The following is an 18,996-nucleotide window of genomic DNA, read 5'->3' on the forward strand; positions in this document are numbered from 1 at the left end:
TTCTTTTTTGATGGACATTTCCTCAATTTGTAATTCTTTGCTATTACAAAAGAGTTTCTATAAATAATTTTGTACATAGAGATCCTTTTATTTTTTTATCTCTTTGGGATATAGACATAGTAGTAATATTGCTAGGTAAAAGTATGAACAGTTTTATTTATTGCTTTGGGCATGGTTCCAGAATGCTCTCCAGAATGGTTAGACCAGTTCAAAACTTTACCAACAGTGCATTAGTATGCCTTTAGTAAAAATTACATCCCCTCTGATATTTGCCATTTTCTTTTTCTGCCATGTTAGCAAATTTGGTAGATATGAGATGATACTTCAGAATTGTTTTAATTTATATTTCTTTAATCAATAGGGATTTAGAACATTTTTCATATGACTATAGATAGCTTTGGTTTCTTCTTCTGAAAACTGTTTCTTCATATCATTTAATCATTTACCATTACAAGCATGATTTAAATGTATAAATTTGACTCAGTTCTCTATATATTTGAGAAATGAGACCTTTGAGGTGGAGCCAAGATGGCAGAGTAAAAGCAAAAACTCACCCAACTTTTCCCACAAACCTTCTAAAATTTCCTTAAAAATGATTGTAAACAAATTTTAGAGCATCAGAACAGCCCAAAAGATGAACTAAAACATTTTTTTGGCCAAAGACTATTTAGAAAGTCAGCAGAAAAAGTCTGTGGAACCAGGGTGGAGGCCCAGCCACAGTCCTAATGCAGAAAATGCCAGCAAAGCCCACTCCAGTCTCAACCCCTGTCCTATATTAGTCAAATAGAAATGAGTCTAGGTACCTCTCAATCAATGTCAGTACTGGTGTTTCTAGACCTCTCAGCCCAGAAACACCAAAGAATATTTGGAAGGTCAGCAGAAAAGTTTGGTGGAACCAAGGTGGGAGTCCAGCACAGAGGAGGTCACACCAGGGCAAACTCAGCCCTACCCTCAGCTCTGGCCTCAGAGCCAGCAAAGCAGAATTCTGTTGCTTTAGCACACTAGATCTTAGAGATATAGTGGGTATTAGAAAAGAGAAGAGGACATATGCTAGAGAAATTATGGAGGTAGAAATTACAGGACTTAGTCCAACTAATTGAAATTAGGAATTGAAAAAGTGAGGAATCAAAGACAATATCTAGGTTTCAAGTATGGTGACTGAGAAAATCATTGTACCCTTTCTGGTAATAAGAAATTTTGGAAAAGGAGATGGTTTATAAGAACACTATAAGCAAAGATTGGAGATGATCATGGCTAGTTTGTTAGCTCATTGTAGAAGTACAGAAAAATAATATAAGATAGGGAAGATGGAGTAAAACTTGACAACCTATGAAAAACTCTAATAGTGGGATCTGGATTTGCTATTACTAGAAAGTAGGAGATAGGAAAGGCCTTAAGTAGAAATGAATAGAAATGAGAAAAGCAGTTAATTGTTTATTTCCTTCCTAAATGATTTTACTAGCTCTCTCTGTGTCTTCCGATGAGTAACTTTGAGTATATTAAAAGAGGGATGGGTTGATAGTTTCTAGATTGACCCCAAAAATAGTTTCTATGGATTTCCAATAGTTTAGAATAAACATGTATTCTTCATAACTTATAATGTTCGATAAAATAATGCTTCTGTGGGACATATATAGTGATAGGGACTTGGTGATAAATCAGAAATTTTCCATAATACTGAGGAAATCAGAATTTTAAGTTTTTGATTAAGAATTCCCATTGCATAGTTAAATTTTGTCCTTGAGCCAAGATTATTTTTAATGTTGGCAAATCACTTATTTTCTAATTATCAAATTTAAGTCAGATATTTGATATTGATAGGATCTGGGCTAAAGAGATCTCAGGTATTTGTTAACAGCATTGTTAATTTTTACTAAATATCAGAAAAAATAAAATAAACTTTAATGATTTTGAAATTATCTTCTTATTTCAGATTTAGACTTAGATAGATTGAGCCAACCAAGCTACCAAGATAATATTTCTTTTGGTGAATATGATCACATTTCTGTGGATTCAAGGACTGCATCTGAGAATAGGGATGTTGGAGAACAAAGAACCAGAGGACATGAAGCCATCTTGACTCAAAGTTTTGGTGTGCAAGCCACAGAAAGGAAGCAGGAGACAGAGACATCCTTTAGCAACCCAGGCTTTGAAGAACCTTATTCCACTGATACTTCCTCAGCCTGGAGCCCAGAGGCAAGTTATCAACTTTTAATGAGATTTTATTAATTTTTTTTTTGTTTCTTATATCATCATAGTATCCCATATATTTTTTCCCTTCCCCTTCCTGAGAACTATCCCATATGATAACTAGAATATTTTTAGAGGGAAAAAAGTTCAACATATCTTATTAATTCCTAGAAAAAGTTCAAGAACATGTGCAATGTATAATACCTGTAGACTTCCCAAATTCATGACATATAGTCTTTTCATTTGAGTCCCACTTTACAGTTTTGTTTCATTTACTTTTGAATTTTTGATGTATGATTATTCTTTCCATTTACATTGTTGTCATTGTTGTAGTTACAATGTATATTGTTATCTTGGCTCTGTTTATTTAACTTTTTTTGAGTTCATATAGACCTCATGTTTCTCTATATACATTAAACATATCACTTTTTTAAACAACATAATAGTTTTCCATTACATACATATATCACAACAAGTTTAACCATTCCCTTGTTGAATTATTTTATTTCAAATTCTTAGTTACTATCAAAAAAGGTTCCTTTAGATATTTTGGTATAGAAGGGGACTTTTTGTCTTATGAATGATTTCCTTGGCATATAAACTCACAAAGGGAGTCTCTATTTCAAGGGTATGGACATTTTAGTCTCTTTATTTGCATAATTCCAAATAGCTTTCCAAAATGGATATACCATTTCAAAGCTCCACTAACAATGTATGAGAGTATCTTTCTTTCCATAACTCCTCCAGAATTAATTGCTGTCGTTTAGGGTATCCTTGTGATTGCTTTGATTTATAGTTCTCTTATTATTAGTGATTTAGAGCATTTTTTCATGTGATTGTGAATGCTTTGAATCTTTTCTTTTGAAAACTGTTAATATCCTTTGAACATTTATCTATTGGAGGAATGGGTATTAATCATAAATATATTTCATATATGTTTATATGTAAAATACTAATAGTATGTATAATAATATGAATTATGAAAATATTTGACGCAAGCATTTTTCCCCCATTTGATTATTTCCATTCTTTTTCTTGATACATTTCAGTTGTCTTTGAAGAAGATTTTCACTATTAAGTAATCAGTAATCTATTTCATATTTTGAAATTATGTCTTTTTACTTAGTTAAAATATATACATTATCTATAACTATGAGAGGTATATGATTTATTTCTCTTCTAATTTTTATTAGTATGCTCATACACACACACACACATATACTTAGCATATATTGTGGAATGTGGTGGCAAGTATTAGTTTAAATTCCCCTAGGTAATTTATATTTTCCACTTTATCAAATACTGGGTTATTGAATTCTATTGTTTCTGAATTGTTTGTTTCATTGACCTGCACTTTATTCTTTAACCTATAATAGATGCTTTTGAAGACTGTTGTTTTTTATGTAATTTGAAATGTGTAAGTGGCATCACCTCTTTGTCCTTACTCCTTTTCATAATTTTCCTCAATATTTTAGATTTTTGTTTTTCCAGTTCAAATGTATTATCCAATTCTGTAGTGTCCCTTTAATAATTTGCATAAGCATTAAAAGTATAAGTTAATTTTCTTAATATTGTTATTTTTGTTATATTAGCACAGTCTAGTCATGAACATTTAATACTCTTCCAGCTATTTATATCATTCCAAATTCTTAGATTATTTCTAAAGTGAGGATTTTATGATATAAACAAGTCTTTTTTTTTTTTTTTGTATGTTGGGAGGTTTATCCCCAGATATTATGTAATTATTAGGAATGATATTTCCCTTTCTACTATTATTTCCTGTGTTATTTTAGTATTGTATAGAAATGGTGCTGATTTTGAATATTAATTTTGCAGCCTGCAACTTTGCTGAAGCTATTGTCTCTATTAGTATCTTTGCTGATTCCTTGAGATTTCCCAAATTAAACTGTAACACAATTTTATCTCTTTCTATTTTTCCCCATTAATTCTTTTCCCTTGTCTTGTTATTGTTTGCATTCCTAAATTATATTAAATAATAGTGGGAAAACTGAACATGCTTGTTTCAATCTTGTATTTATTGGAAAAAGGTTTTAGTATATCTACGTTGCATATAAAATTTGCTTTTTATTTTAGATATGTATTTTATGATTCAAAAAAGGTTACTCTATGCCTATATTTTGAAGGTTTTTTTTAGGCATAAAAGAGTGCTGTACTTTATCCATAACTTTTTATATTATCTATTCAGGTACTAATGTACTTGTAGATGTTTTGGATTTTAATATGATCCTTTATTTTGATTTTTCCCCTCAATGTTGAAACATATCCTTGCATTACATTCATAAATCCTATTAGATCATAAATAATAATTTATTGAAATATTAGTATTCTGAGAAGACTTTATTTAAAATTTTTGAGTCAATGTTCATTAGTGAACTAATTCATAGTTTTATCTTTCCTTGGTTTAAATAGCAGGATTATATTTGTCTCACAAAATGATTTTGTTAAGATGTTTTCTTTCCCCCCCTTTGGTAGCTTCTCTACAGCTAAATCTTTTTTCTTTTCTGAGGCTGAGTTATTTAAGCATTCTATCTTATTTCCTGATCATTTGGATATTTTATATGTTTGAAAGATAGTCTTTGTTTCTTTTGTGTTATCAGTTTTGTTAGATCTGTGCATATATTCTAATTATTCTTTTTATTTTTGTTGGTTGTGGTATGGGTTTACCTTGTTTGTTTGCTAATTTATTGATTTGGTTTCTTCGCTTTTTTTTTCATCAGATTAGCAAAGGATATATGAATTTTATTAGTCTTTTCTAAAAGGAAAATAGACCCATTAAAAAAAAATTCCATGGAAACCACATTTTGATAAAAAGCACCACAGAGAATTAAAGAATAGGTTTCTCTAACAAAGGCTTAATTTCTCAAATATGTAGGGATTTATAAAAATAGGAACCATTCTCCATTGATAAATGGTCAAGAAATATGAACAGGGAGTTTTCAGAAGAAGAAATTTAAGCTGTTTATATTCATATAAAATGCTCTAAATCACAATTGATTAGAAAAATTCAAATTAAGATAACTAGAACCACAAATTCCAGAGGGGATGTGGGAAAATAGGTATGCTGATGAATTGTTGGTGGAATAGTGAACTGGCTTTCTGGAGAACAGTTTGTAACTATGTCCAAAGCACTATATAAAATTGGGTATACTCTTTGACCCCAAAATACTACTGACTATGTCAAAGAGATCAAAGAAAAAAGGAAAAGAACCCTTATGTACAAAAATATGATGCTAAAGAATTGGAAACGTAGGGCTTATACATCAATTAATGAATGGCTGATAAGTATATAATTTTGATGGAACACTATTACACTATAAGAAATGATGAGGTAGGTGGTTTCAGAAAAACTGGGAAGACATATAATTGATGGAAAGTGGAGTCAGCAGAACCAGAAAATCATGGCACACAATAATAACAATATTGGGATGATGGTTGATTGCAAAAGAATTAGCTACTTTGACCTATACGACGATCTGGGGGCAATTTGGAAGAACTAATAATGAAAATTGTTGCTCACCTCCAGACAAAGAGAACTAATGGATTTAACTGAAAACAGAATTTTAAAAAAATTTTCTTTGTGTAGATTTTTTTTTGGTGATGTGGCTAATAATGGAGATTTTTTTTTGAATAATATCAAATGTATAATGGCTATCACATCACTAGTACTTAGTAGGGGAGGGACTGGAGAGATGAATAGAATTTGGAACTCAAACTTTAAAAAAGTTTAAAAACAATAAATTTAGAAAAGATTTTTAAAAATTTCCTTAGTCTTTTCAAAGAACCAGTTGTTAGTTTTTAAAATCACCTCTATGTTTTTGTTTCCAATTATCTATATTACCCCAATTTTTAATATTTCCTCTTTTGTGATTTTAAAAATTTTATTTGTTGATTAGAATTTTTAAAATGCATATTCATTTCATTAATCTTCTCTTTTGTTAATGTATGAGTAAAAGGATATGATTTTTCTCTGTGGACAGTTTTAGCTACATTCCAGAATTTTTTTATGTTGCTTCATCATTACATTTTTAACATATTTATTCATTGTTTCTATGATTTCTTATTTGATTCATTCATTATTTGAGATATACATATTACATTTTGACTTGAGTCCGTATTTTCTATCTCCGATTCTTGAACCATTTTCTAGTTTTATTATAAAGTGGTAAATAAAGTATATGTTAATTGTTTCTGCCTTTTTTACATTTGTCACAATATCGTTGCACAATTATAAATGTTCCTTATTTTTGATAAAATTTCCATGAAATATGGAGAAATATTTATATTATTTTGCTGTCCCATTGAGAAGATGCCATAGATCTTTTATCTGTAGGTTCTCCAGAAATGTGTTCAGTTCCATAATTTCTTTTTATTTATCTTTCTCTTTGACTTATCTAAAACTGATACTTAAATCTTCTGTGCCTATTTGTTATGATGTATGTCTCCATCAAGCTGATAATATTTCTTGATGAATTTAGTAGCTAAGATATTTGGAACCTGTAAGTTTATTACTGATATTAATTTGATGTCTATGGTGTCTTTTGGCATATCATGGTTTTCTTGTTCATTTCTTTTATTTTTTTGAATTTTGATTTTTTCTTTCATATCAATTATGATGGTAACTCCTGTTTTTTATAATTCACTTGAAACAGTAATCTCTCTCTCCCCTCCATATCCTCAGTTTTATTTTGTGTATGGTTTTTTAAAAATGTATTTTTTGTAAGAAACAGATTGTAGTGTTTTTTAAAATCCAATCTTTCATGTTTTTCATTTTGTTGTATTGCTTAATCTATTCAAATTTAAAGTTAAGTTTATGTTTTCCTCCATCTGTCTCTAAAATTGGATTTTTTTCATTTTATGGTCTTTTCTCCTTTTCTGCTATATTGTGTTATGTTCCTTCAGTTACTTTTATTTTAATCTTTTTGAAGTGATCCTTGTTGGGAGTTCAAATGTTGGAGTTCTTGTTCTTCTCAAAACACAGACGGTTTAGCTTAGGGCCCTCCAAATATCTCCAAATCCAAAGGTTCTGTCCATTAGCCTCTGCCTCTGCTTTCTTCAGCCTCCAACCAGCACAGAGATGGAATGAATCTCTTGTTTCCTTCTCTTGGAGCTCGGCTAGCTTTCTGGTGAGTCTTTCAGACCAGCTTGGTCTCAGTGGGGGGCGTGCAAGAGCCCAGCCACCTACCACAGTGGTGTGAGATGAAGATGAATCTGGTGGTCCACTGAACTCTCACTCGTAGCTTTATCCGTTGAAAACTCTTCGTCTGCCACCAGCCAGCCAAGTGGAATATATTCTGCCTTGCCTGGGAGAGAGGGCTTCTGGCGTAATTCCGCAAAGTGCTCTCTGTCTACACCAGAGTCGCTCCTCTCCAGTCCAGCTGAACTCTCCTCTGCGACCAGCCAGCCAAGTGGAAAATGTATTCTGGAATAGCTCTCTCTCCTCATTGGCCTTATATGTGAATCTTCTGAGAGAATGGGATTATGGGTTTTCTCCCATGGTGCTCTCTGGCCCAAAGAGCTTTAAGGGAGGTGTGAACTCCCTTGAAGTTAGAAAGTTTACTTTGTGAAGCTGGCATACTTGTGAACTCCAATGAGTAAAGGTGTGAACACAAGCCTTGTATTAATTAGTTCTATTTAGTACCTTGTTTCAGGTTCTGCCCAAAACATCTTCTTGTAAAATTAGATCAACTCTAATTAGTTAGCAGTTTGTAAAGATTCCAACAGATCCTGTCTTGAATGACTCTCCTCATTCCTGATCTTTTTATTTATTACCCCTTTTCTTTTATGATTTTTTTTTGTTGGTTCCTTCCTTGTGTTTATCTGGTTATTTATTTTTTCCTCCTCTTTTATTCTCTTAGTCTAGTATATTCACCCTTTCTATCTTTTCCTTCATTTAGTCTTGTTATTATTTATTCAATTTCATTTTTGTGATTCATTCCATTCTCTTCATTATCCATCTTTTCTTTCTGTTTACTTTATATCCTCATTCTCTGATTTACAATTCCTATAACCATTTATTGTCTCTCTTTTTTTCTGTGTTCATCATAAAGAGATAGCTTTTAATGCATCTGTTATAACTCTGCCCTCTAGGTGAATTTTGTCCTTGCCTTGTAGGGCTTGCATTATGGACTCCTTTTCGATTGCCTCACTACTAGAGCAATGTCAATTATTTCAGGTGTCAGAGAGGACACTGCCCCTTAATTAAAGTAATTCCATTTCCCTCTCACTGATCTATATCTCTCTTGTTGATCTTGCCCTCTCTCCTACTATGACTAGAAATAACTTTGTGTGCATGCTCTCCCACTCCTTTAGTATTCAGTTATCTCTAGGGTTTCCAACTCCCTCTTTCCCAGGATAAGTGGACTTTTTACATATCAGAATCCCCAGGCCATACCCAGGGTAAGGTTCTGTCTCATTTTCCCCACAGGATAATTTATCAGTGGAACCCCCTTCCCACCTCCAAGTATTTTTCTTCTTTCTTTTTCCTTTTTAACTCATCTCCATCCTCCTTATCAACTGTCCTATATGCTTTTCTCTTCCTGAGGTTAGATGATTTTTCTCTCATTGCTAGCCCTTGTTTTGATCCTGGGGCATTGTGACTCACTCTTTATCTTACTGTCCATACTTTTCACTTACTTTTCCATGTTATGCTGTAGTAGTCCCATTAAAAAAAAAAAACAAAACAAAACATTAACCTGTAGACAGAGTATTGTCAGGTTCTGTTTATAATGTCCCTTGTCTGCCTCTTCACTATTATTTCTACTTGATTTCTGCCTTCCTATCTCCTTCTATACATATAGAAAGAACTAGTGCTAATCTCTCTGTTTTCATTCTGTTGCTATTAACCTAATTTTTTTTCCTACTCCTCTTGCATTTCTGTTGTTTGAGAACAGATAATCTTTTCAGTTTTGGTTTTCTTTCTAAAAATGTCTCAAACTCCTCCTAATTGTTGAACATCCACCTTTTATTTATAGGATAGGTCACCCTTGGCTGTATTCTGCACTCCATTGACCTTTAGAACATCACGTTGCTTCTTCCTTTTTCTATTGGGTAAAATAGTCTTTCCTTTGCATTTGAAGATCTTTTTCCTGAAACATGATTGAAATAGTGTTTTTTTTTCTTCTGGAGGTGAACTGTGAATTTTTTTCAGTTGGAATTTCATGTTCTGTGTTCAAGAGTTCTAGGAAGTTCTTTTGTATTATTTCTTTTTTTATGAAATTGAAGTTTTTGTTCTGGCATTTTGTTATTCTGGAAGATCTATATTCTTGAGATTGTTTCTATGTATCCTGTCTTCAAGATTCATAAGTTTTGTTTGTATAGTGAACATATTTTCTTTTCTTATTTCTTTTTGCTTCTCTTCTGTATTTTCACTCCCAATCTATTGTTCCTTTTTTATTCTTTGGTGAGGCTTGCCTTGCAATTCAAAATTTCATATTCTAGACATTCTGCTCTCATAATTCTCATTTCTCTTTTAAATATCCCAAGAAGAGTGCATTATGGTTGCATACTTTCCTCAAATTTCACAGGTTCTCCATCTCATCATGTGTTGAATCATTTCCCTTAATTTTGCAATAATTATTCAGAGACTTGAATTTGTTTGCAAAATACAGAAACCATATTTTCTTTTGATACCGGTTTTTTAAATATTGATTTACCTGTTTATGTTCCAGTTCTTTGAGGTTTCTTCTTTCTGAAATCTTTGACATTTTTAGCCTCTTCCCCAACTGATTTTTCTGTGGTCAGAATTTTTACCAGCTTAATGCTATACTCTTTATCTCAAGCTTGGTATAGTGTTACACAGTTCCCCAAACCCACTATGTCTGTTCTGTAAACTTGTCACACTGTTTCTGGTCCCAAATTCTCTGGGCAACTGCCTTTCCCTGACCAGTAATTCAGAACTTTGCAGCACTTGTGTTGCCAGATTGCAGCCTCTAGCAGGCTTTTGCTCTTGAAGGGCTGTGACCAAACTGGTTCTTGGGGCCTGAGTAAATTTCCATAGCTGAGTCTTTATGATACTGGAAAGAGGGAGAGGGGAGTACAGTGCCAAGGTGGGTTTTGATGTAAGCCTGAGTCTCTCTTATGTCATTGGGTCTGCTAGTGTAGCCTTGCTGCAATGAGGGCAGGGCAGTAAAAATGTAAAGTGAACTCAGGGATAATGCATGTCATTTATGGGTTTTTGATCTTTTGGATTCTGAGTGTCCTAAACTATGGAAACAGCTAAAATTACTTTATTTTTGCTCATATTTCTGTTTTGTAGAGGTCTGAGAAGTAGTACAGTCAAGAGAAAATGTCTACTTCATTATCTGCTCACCCAATTTATAATTTTTTAGTTCTTGTTCTATAGAGAAATGTCTTATAATTATAATCTTAATGTATTGTTTTCCTTCCTGGTTTCAGCATATAGCAAATTATAATTTATTCAGAATTTCTGAGTAATCCATTACTCTGATTTATCAGATATTTTTGGGTAATTAGGAGTTCTATGCATACTATATATGAACAGTTTTCAAAGAATAAGAGCAAAATAAAAGAGCAACTAAAGCTAAGCTGAGTGCAATTTAATTTTTTTTTTTTTGGTATTTATAAGACTTTTAGTCCTTTGCAGCATCCCATTGTCATCAATATTAACATCAGTTATTATACAGGGCCATACATATAAATCTTAGGAAATGAACTGATCTATAATCACTAAGTGACAGATTGTAAAAAAGTTTCATTTAACATTAACACTAAATTAACACTAAATTATTAACACTAAAAATGATCCCAATCACTAATAGAGAGTTCAAATTAAAGCAGCAACAAGATCTCACTCTATCTAATCCAATAAACATTATTAAGCACCTATGATGTGTCCAATCCTGTGCTAAGTGCAGGGAACACAATTAACAAAAATAAAGATAGTCCCTGCTATTATTGATCTTACAATATAAAGGGGGAGACAGTGCACAACTGGAGGCAGGAAGGCGGGACTATTAAGGGGGATAAGGGTGGCAGGGGTGATTTGAGAGTCTAGTTTCCTCTGTAAAGGAAGGTAGTAGGAAGAATTTGGTAATTTGTCCTCTAGCCCTCTATTTATAGGGAAGAGGAAGCTGAAGGAGGTGGAGTAAATTCAAGGCTTGATTTAGTAGCATGGTGGTGAGTTTAGAAATGATGAGTTTATCCTGAAAGAAACATCTTGTGCAATGGAGTTGAGCAACAAGTTTAAACAAGTAAAGGCAGAGCAACAAATGTAAAATGGAGTGGAAAATACCTATTAGATTGGCAAAGTTGCCAAAAAAGGAATATGATGAATATTATTATTGTTAACGAAACTATTTGCTATTCTTCTTATTATTTTGTCTTCCATCTTCATTTCTTGTCGCTGGCTTTCTTCCCTACCTGGAATACTCTTTATCCTCATTTCCATTTCTTGACATGAGTAGCTTCTTTTAAGACAGCTTCAATTCTATTTTCTGTAGGAGCTTTTCTCAGTGCTCCTAACTACTTGGGCTTCTTCTCTAAGGTTGTCTTCCTTCTTCTCTGAATCTATCTTGTGTTTTTCTATTTATCTATGTGTTTTTTCTCACATTATTATATAAACTCCTTGAGGGAAAAGCTTTTTTTTTTTTAATGGTTTTGTTTTTCTTTATATTCCCACTGACTAACACCCTTTTTGAATAGAGTGGTAGTGATGATGGGGAAAGAATATAAATCCTTAATAGGTGCTTCTTGATTGATATATTTATTATAAATTATATATAAATATATAAATTATAAATCCTAAGTAGGTGCTTCTTGATTGATATTAAATTCCTGTGTCACTATACTAATGATGATAAAATTTGTGGATTGTAGCTAAATAAGTGAATTGACAATATGGTATTGTTAAAAAAATGTTTGAAAGGCATGCCCTTCTATATAGACTACTGGAGCACCTGGAGAGTGGCAAATGTTTGTATGTTCCCTTTTGAAGAGGCTGAAATCTGCTTCTTAACTCTTTAGCTTTAATTATTAAAAGGAATCACTTATGCAGAAGCACAAAGCATAAATGGGAATATAAATACAAAGCAAGCCATAATATACCCTGTGTCCCCAATTAGGCTCAAGTCAAATCACACACAATGAAATACATAGTTTTTTTTTTTTAATAGTGGTGATGGTTATGGGAAAGGCTAGGTTGCTATAAAAAATGTTTACTTGTTGATTGATTCTATATTGTATTCCTAAATATTATATATCTGGATTCTGAATTGATTACTGTTTGTAACCTTTCGTTTAAATTCATTGTGTACCTTAATAGAAGACTTTGGGTTGAGTGGATTAATGTTCTCAGACTATGAAAATATCCGGACTTCTCTTTGTGCCATTCAATCAGACATCTATTTTGAGACAAAAACTGTAATTTGGTCCTTCTACAGTAGAACCTCAAGTGCAATTTTGAAGCTGTTTCTGTAATTGACTGTCTTGGAGATTTAGTTCTACTTGTAAGAATTGATTTGTCTTTTAACTATATTAAGTATTATGCAGTCTATTGGCCATCTATCTAGTACCTGAAATATATTATAGGTGTGTATAATTTGGTTAAGTATAGATGGCATCAATTATATCATACTAAAATAGTTCAAAAGAAATCTTTAATATTAATGTTGATTCAAATGTTCATATCTCCAATGAAGCAATCAACAAACAGATATTAAATGCCTATTATTAAGTGCTAGGCAGTATGACAAGTACAGGAGAACATATGCATAGTATGAAATAATCTTATCTTCCAAGGACCTTAGGTTTTCCCAGGGAACACAATAAGCAAACATGTAAATATGGTAAGAGCACATATAAAAAAAATACTAATGAACACAAAATAGTTAAACCCAAGGTAGTTTGGGTGGGAGAACCTACAGTTGGAGAGATCATCAATTACTTCATGTTGAAGGTGATACTTGAGCTGCTTCTTGAAGGAAAAGAGAGATTCTGTGAGGTGGAGAGGAGGAAAGTAACCATTCTAGAGATGGGGAGGTGGGGAATTAGAAGCAGAGTGTAATGTGTGAGGAAGTATACAAAGCTACTGTATACTTGTATATTGTATTTGAAATTTGGCTAAATTGCTGAGAGTGGGAACAATGAGTCTAGAAAGATAGTTGGAAATCAGATTCATAAGTGCTTAGAGTTTATATTTCATTCTATAAGCAATAGGAAGCTACTGAGAGTTATTGAGCAGAGTACTAACATGGTCATATTTGTGCTGTTAAGAAAATCACTTTGAGAGCAATGTAGAAAGTGGAATAGAATATTGAGATATTTGGAAACATCTTGGAGGTTGTTCCAATAATCTAGATGAGAGGACCTAAATTAAGTGTGTCCATTCATTCTATGTGAGTAGACACAAGGACTCTGAGATGGAAAAACTTAAGATTTATTAACATTGGATTTTTAGGCTGAAGAAGGATGAAGAGTTGAAGAGGACTCCAAGATTATAAATCTAGTAGACTAAAAGAATCATTCTTCTTTTTTTGATAAAGAGGGAAAGAAATCTCAAAATATCGGGATGTAAAGAAGGCAGGTATTGATTTTGGTTCTATAAAAAACTTCTCTTGCTGTAAAATTATCTATTAGATAAGTGAGATTTTTTTAAAGCATTATATTCTTCAGTGAGCTTTTGTACCTTCTTTCCCAATTGACAAATTGTGCTTTTTAAGGCATTCTTCTCCTCATTAGCTTTTTGTATTTCCTTTTGTTTCAGTTTCAATTATTTTCCTAATTTTTCCTCTATCTCTCTTACATGATTTTCAAAATCCCTTTTAAGCTCTTCCATGACCTGAGCCCAATTCTTATTTTTCTTGGATATTTGCTTTGGATATAGGATTTTTGATTTTATTATCATCTTCTGAATGTCTGTTTTGATCTTCCTTGTCACCATAACAACTTTCAATGGTTAGAAACTTTTTTGTTGTCTGCTAATTTTTCTAACCTATTAATCAGCTTTTACCTCTTTGTTAAAGTAGGGCTCTATTTCCAGGGTAGAGGCTACACTGTCCCAAGCTTCAGAGATTTTGTATAGCTGTTTTCAGAGACCCTTTTCTACCCTGGAGCTGTTAGGGGTACTTCTGCCCCACTGTAGCTATAAGATCTAGTGTTCTGGCCAGGACTGGGGCTGGGACTGTGCTAACCGGGGCTGGCTGACATGGTTTATGCTATGATTGCATGTCAAACTCTCTCTTGGGATTGTGCTCTACGATCCCACCTTCCACAGGCCTTTTCTGGTGACCTTCCAGGTCCTCTTTGGTGTCTCTGGGCTGAGAGTTCTGGAAAATACCAATACTGCCACTAATTCAGTACCTTGGCTATCTTGAGTCAGGATTTTTTAAAAATAGGATTCTTCTTTTTTGGAAAGAGACAACAAACTCTTATTTTCTCAGACAGAATGTTTTGTGGTAAAGGAAAGGAAAGGGTGCAACATAAATATGTGAGAACATAAATATGTGAAAAGTTGGGCATTTTAGGTCTCATCTTGACTTTCTACTGTTTGACTTTGAGAAATTAATGAAAATTCACAAAACTAGGTTAAAATATAAAGATATGCTACATTCCAGGAAGGTTCATTGCATTAGTGGAATTAAAGGCACTTTCATGAGAGAAAAATATCAAAATGCCAGGTGAGAGGTAAAGTGCATTGAAAAAAATCCATCATTTTGGACATTCTTGGCACTGCATGATGATGTCTCTTCAATCAACCCAAGAAAGAACTCTGTATATCCTCCTAAAATGCACCTTAGGTTGACTCTAGACACAGCACAAATTCCTAAGGGAATTGAGACTCATTCAAAATTCTTGGAACTGTTTTGGAGTCCTGTCCATTAATTTCCCCCTGAGATTTCCCAGACTAAGTGAAAACTTATACAAAGTTAATTATTCTGAATGGATGACCTGACAGGTTTGTGTAGACAGACTCATTAGCTATTGAATTTTTATCTTGGCATTGGAATAGATAAAAAGGTCTATAAATGTTAATTAATCCTTAAGAGCAGGAAAAATAAGAGGACATGAAATTAGAACTATAAGCAGTCATATTTTCCCACAGGGCTACAGTAGATAAGTAGTTGGTGGTGATAGAAGTGGGAGAGGGTAGACAGCAGAGGGGAGTTTGAATGCAATGGGTACAGTGGTGCATGGAGTTCAAATAGTTTGGTTCTCAAACCAAGGGGAAAGATAGGATAGGAGAGGGGCATGATAGAGATGGGAGTATGGAAGGTCTTAAAGGGCAGGTGAGATATGGGAACAGGTCATTATGGGGAAGAATTCCTGGGTAGACATGAACTCTCTGGAAATCCAATCCTGATTATGACTGAAATTCCGATCAAATTTTTTTCTTGCTTTTGAGAAATTATGATGAAAACTTTGATGAAGGAGTGAGACATTATAAAACAATAGCCATTTATATAATATTTTAAGCTTAGCAAAGCACTTTGCATCGCTAACAAAGTATATGAGTTATGTCCCTTATGTGTAACAAGTTTTTAGCATTCATGACTCAATATGTAGTTTACATGAAGCCATCACCCTTCGACTTGATACTGCCTCATTTTCTTTATTCTTATAATGTAGAACAGTCAGTTACAGTAAATAGTGAAGTTTTGAATACTGTGGCTAAGTTCACTTACCTTGGTGGTGTACTTTCCAGGGATATCCACATTGATAATGTAACTGACAGCATTGCCAGAGCTACCTGTATTTGGGAGGCTCTGAAGGAAAGTGTGGGAGAGGAGAGGTATTAGACTGACTAAACTGAAGGTCTACAAAGTCATTGTGCTGACCTCATTGTATGCTTGTGAAATCTGGACAGTATACCAATGTCATGCCAGGAAACTGAATCACTTCCATTTGAATTGTCTTAGGCAGATTCTGAATATCACTTGGCAGGATAACAGACATTGAGGCTCTTTCTCAAACTAAATTGCCAAGCAGTCCAACTCTACTGCAGAAAGCCATGTTTTTAATGCCAAATATATGCTTGTCAAAAAGACTATTTTATGAAGAACTCACATCGGACAAAGGTTCTCAATGTGGTCAGAAAAAGCAATATAAAGATATTCTTAAGGTCTCTCTTAAGAACTTTAGAATTTAGTGTATGACATGTTTGGCATAGGACCACCTAGCATGATGTGCCCTCATCAGAGAAGGTGCTGTGCTCTATGAGCAAAGAATCAAAATAACATGAAATGCACAGTTAGAGAAGCTATTCCAAATATTCATAGGAATTATTTGTGTCTGACCCATGGCAGAGTATACTGAAATCATATAGGTCATATAGGTCTGATGAGACACATGGTACCTTGAATCTAACATAGTGATGTCATTTTGATCTTCAAAAATGAAGGACAACAACCACAATTCATTCTCATTCTTAGCTTTGAAAGTAGTAAAAATTATATACTGCTATTTCCTTATAAGTAAATAAAATGACCATATCTTTTGATTAATTAATCAATTAGCTCTGAGATCTCAATCTCTTTATTAAATATTATTTATTAAATGATCTAGAGAAATATCTTTTTTCTTTTTTTCCCTTTTTTATTATAGCTTTTTATTTATAAGATATATGCATGGTAATTTTTCAGCATTGACAACTGCAAAATCTTTTGTTCCAATTTTCTTCCCCTCCTTCTCCCCACCCTCTCCCCCAGATGGTAGGTAGACCAATACATGTTAAATATGTTAAAGAATATGTTAAATACAATATATGTATTATCCATACAGAGAAATAACTTTTTTTCTATAAAATTACATTTATCTATTACTCAGTTTTAGTCCCTCTAATCTCCTTAAATAAACATGAGATTTGTTGGTTATACAGTTTATTAATGTATCAAACAACAAAACAAAATAAATAATTATTGAGCAACTATGATAGATATGACAACCATCCTTAGTCACCTCTAGAGAGCACTCTGGAGATAATCCTACTATTCAGGTCCATTGTGATAATAAATGAAATTTCTTTTAAAGAAAGCCATTCATAATTTTTCTTTGTAAGATAAAAGTTGAACTCAGTTGTTGTAGGAAATGTTTCTTTCCTTATATGTCCCTTATGTGTACAGGTTTGTGTAGACAGATCACTCAGTTTCTTAAGGAACTTCTTTCAGTCAGTTCTCTGTCTCTGTCTCTGTCTGTTTCTCTATCTCTCTCTTTGTGTGTATGTGTGTGTGTCTCTGTTTTTCTTTCTCATATCTCTTTCCAGCATTCCCAATTAAACTGGTAGTCTGTCAAATTTCCATTTTCTCTTTTTAATTTAATATCTTATTTTTTTACAATTACATATAAAAATAATTTTTTAACCTTCATGTTAAAATTTTTTTGAGTTTCAAATTTTCTCTTTCCCTCTTTTCCCTTTCCTCACATTGAGAAGACAAGCAATTTATATATAATTTAATAGGTTATACATGTGCATTCATGCAAAACATATTTCCATGTTATTCCTGTTGTGAAAGAAAACAGACAAAAACCTCAGGAAACATAAATTAAAGAAAAATCATGCTTCAATCAGCATGCAGACAGACTTCATCAGTTCTATTTATGGAGACGAATAAAATTTTTCATCCAAAGTTCTTCAGAATTATCTTGGATCATTGTATTTCGGAGATTATCTAAGTCATTCACAGTTGATTGTCATACAAAATTGCTATTAAGATGTAATGGGCTGAGGCTTGAGTTGATGCACTGAGGTTCCAAGCATGTGAGGCTAAATAGTAATTGGACCATATTCTATTAATATATATACTTGGAGGAAGAATGGCCCCCGCCTACTCTTTGTGCAAGTTCTGATGTGTTGTATAGGAAATGACGATTTTGGTGGGTGGAGGCAGGGGAGAGGAAAGGGAAGCAGAAAGAGAGACTGCTGGCTGGCATCTTGTTGCAGCTGCACATATTGCTATCTCGACCCCCCTTCAACTCCAATCCCCCTTCACTTCCGATCCCTCTTCACCTTTGATTCTTCTTCACCTCCAGTAAGAATAAAGATCTACGATTTTCCCCTAACCTGAATTCCTGACTCCAGCTGATTTTAAATACACTGTCATCACATTAAGGTATACAATTTTCTCCTGGTTCTGCCACTTCACTTTACAGCCATTCTTGAAAGATTTTCCAGTTTTTTTTGCTGAAAGATTCCTGCTCATCATTTCTTATAGCACAATAGTATTCCATCTATAGGAACACAAAGTTATCATACCCTTACCTGTAGATGTTCTTAAAAGAATTTTTTTCTTTTTCTTTTCTTTGCACCTCTGAATCATCCTAGTATATCTATGAGGGTTTACTAGCTAGATTTCTTTCTTAAGGGCCTTGTCTTAAACCAATATGAATCTGATTTTCTTTGGCAACCAATAGGTCCTAGGCCAAGCCCCATTTGGTTATTGTTTGGGTCTTGATTGACTCACTTTGAATGTAAATAGCAATCATTTCTGCTTGTCTAGAAACTCCAAAGGTCTTCCTCTCCCAAATTTATTTATTTAAATGTCTTTTGGGGGGCTAGAAGAAAAAGGAGATTCTTTGCCTCTATTCCTAACAATAATCACTAAATGGTTACAACTTCAATTTGACCTGCTGAAGACCTTAGCTTAAAAAGACCAAGGTCTTCCACTGCATCTAGGGCCATCTCCAGTCGTCTTGATTTATACCTTGCCACTGGGCCCAGATGACTTTGGAGGGGAAAATGAGGCAGGGGATCTTGCACAGCCCTTTCTCACTTAAATCCAATTCATTTGCATGTCATTGCATCACTTTCCTAATATCATGGTTCTCTTTGAGAAC

At 33.4% G+C, this 18,996-nt stretch overlaps 1 protein-coding gene across 1 annotated transcript in view; it reads left to right on the forward strand.

Annotated features, from left to right (window-relative positions):
• SYT16 (synaptotagmin 16) overlaps nt 1–18,996 on the forward strand; it is a 209,373-nt gene that overhangs the window by 162,779 nt on the left and 27,598 nt on the right. Inside the window, exon 5 of the mRNA XM_051977788.1 lies at nt 1,934–2,196. Coding sequence (XP_051833748.1) covers nt 1,934–2,196 — 263 coding nt within the window. The remainder of the gene's footprint in view (nt 1–1,933; nt 2,197–18,996) is intronic.

The sequence above is a fragment of the Antechinus flavipes genome, chromosome 2 (assembly GCF_016432865.1).
Source record: "Antechinus flavipes isolate AdamAnt ecotype Samford, QLD, Australia chromosome 2, AdamAnt_v2, whole genome shotgun sequence".
Taxonomy (NCBI): domain Eukaryota; kingdom Metazoa; phylum Chordata; class Mammalia; order Dasyuromorphia; family Dasyuridae; genus Antechinus; species Antechinus flavipes.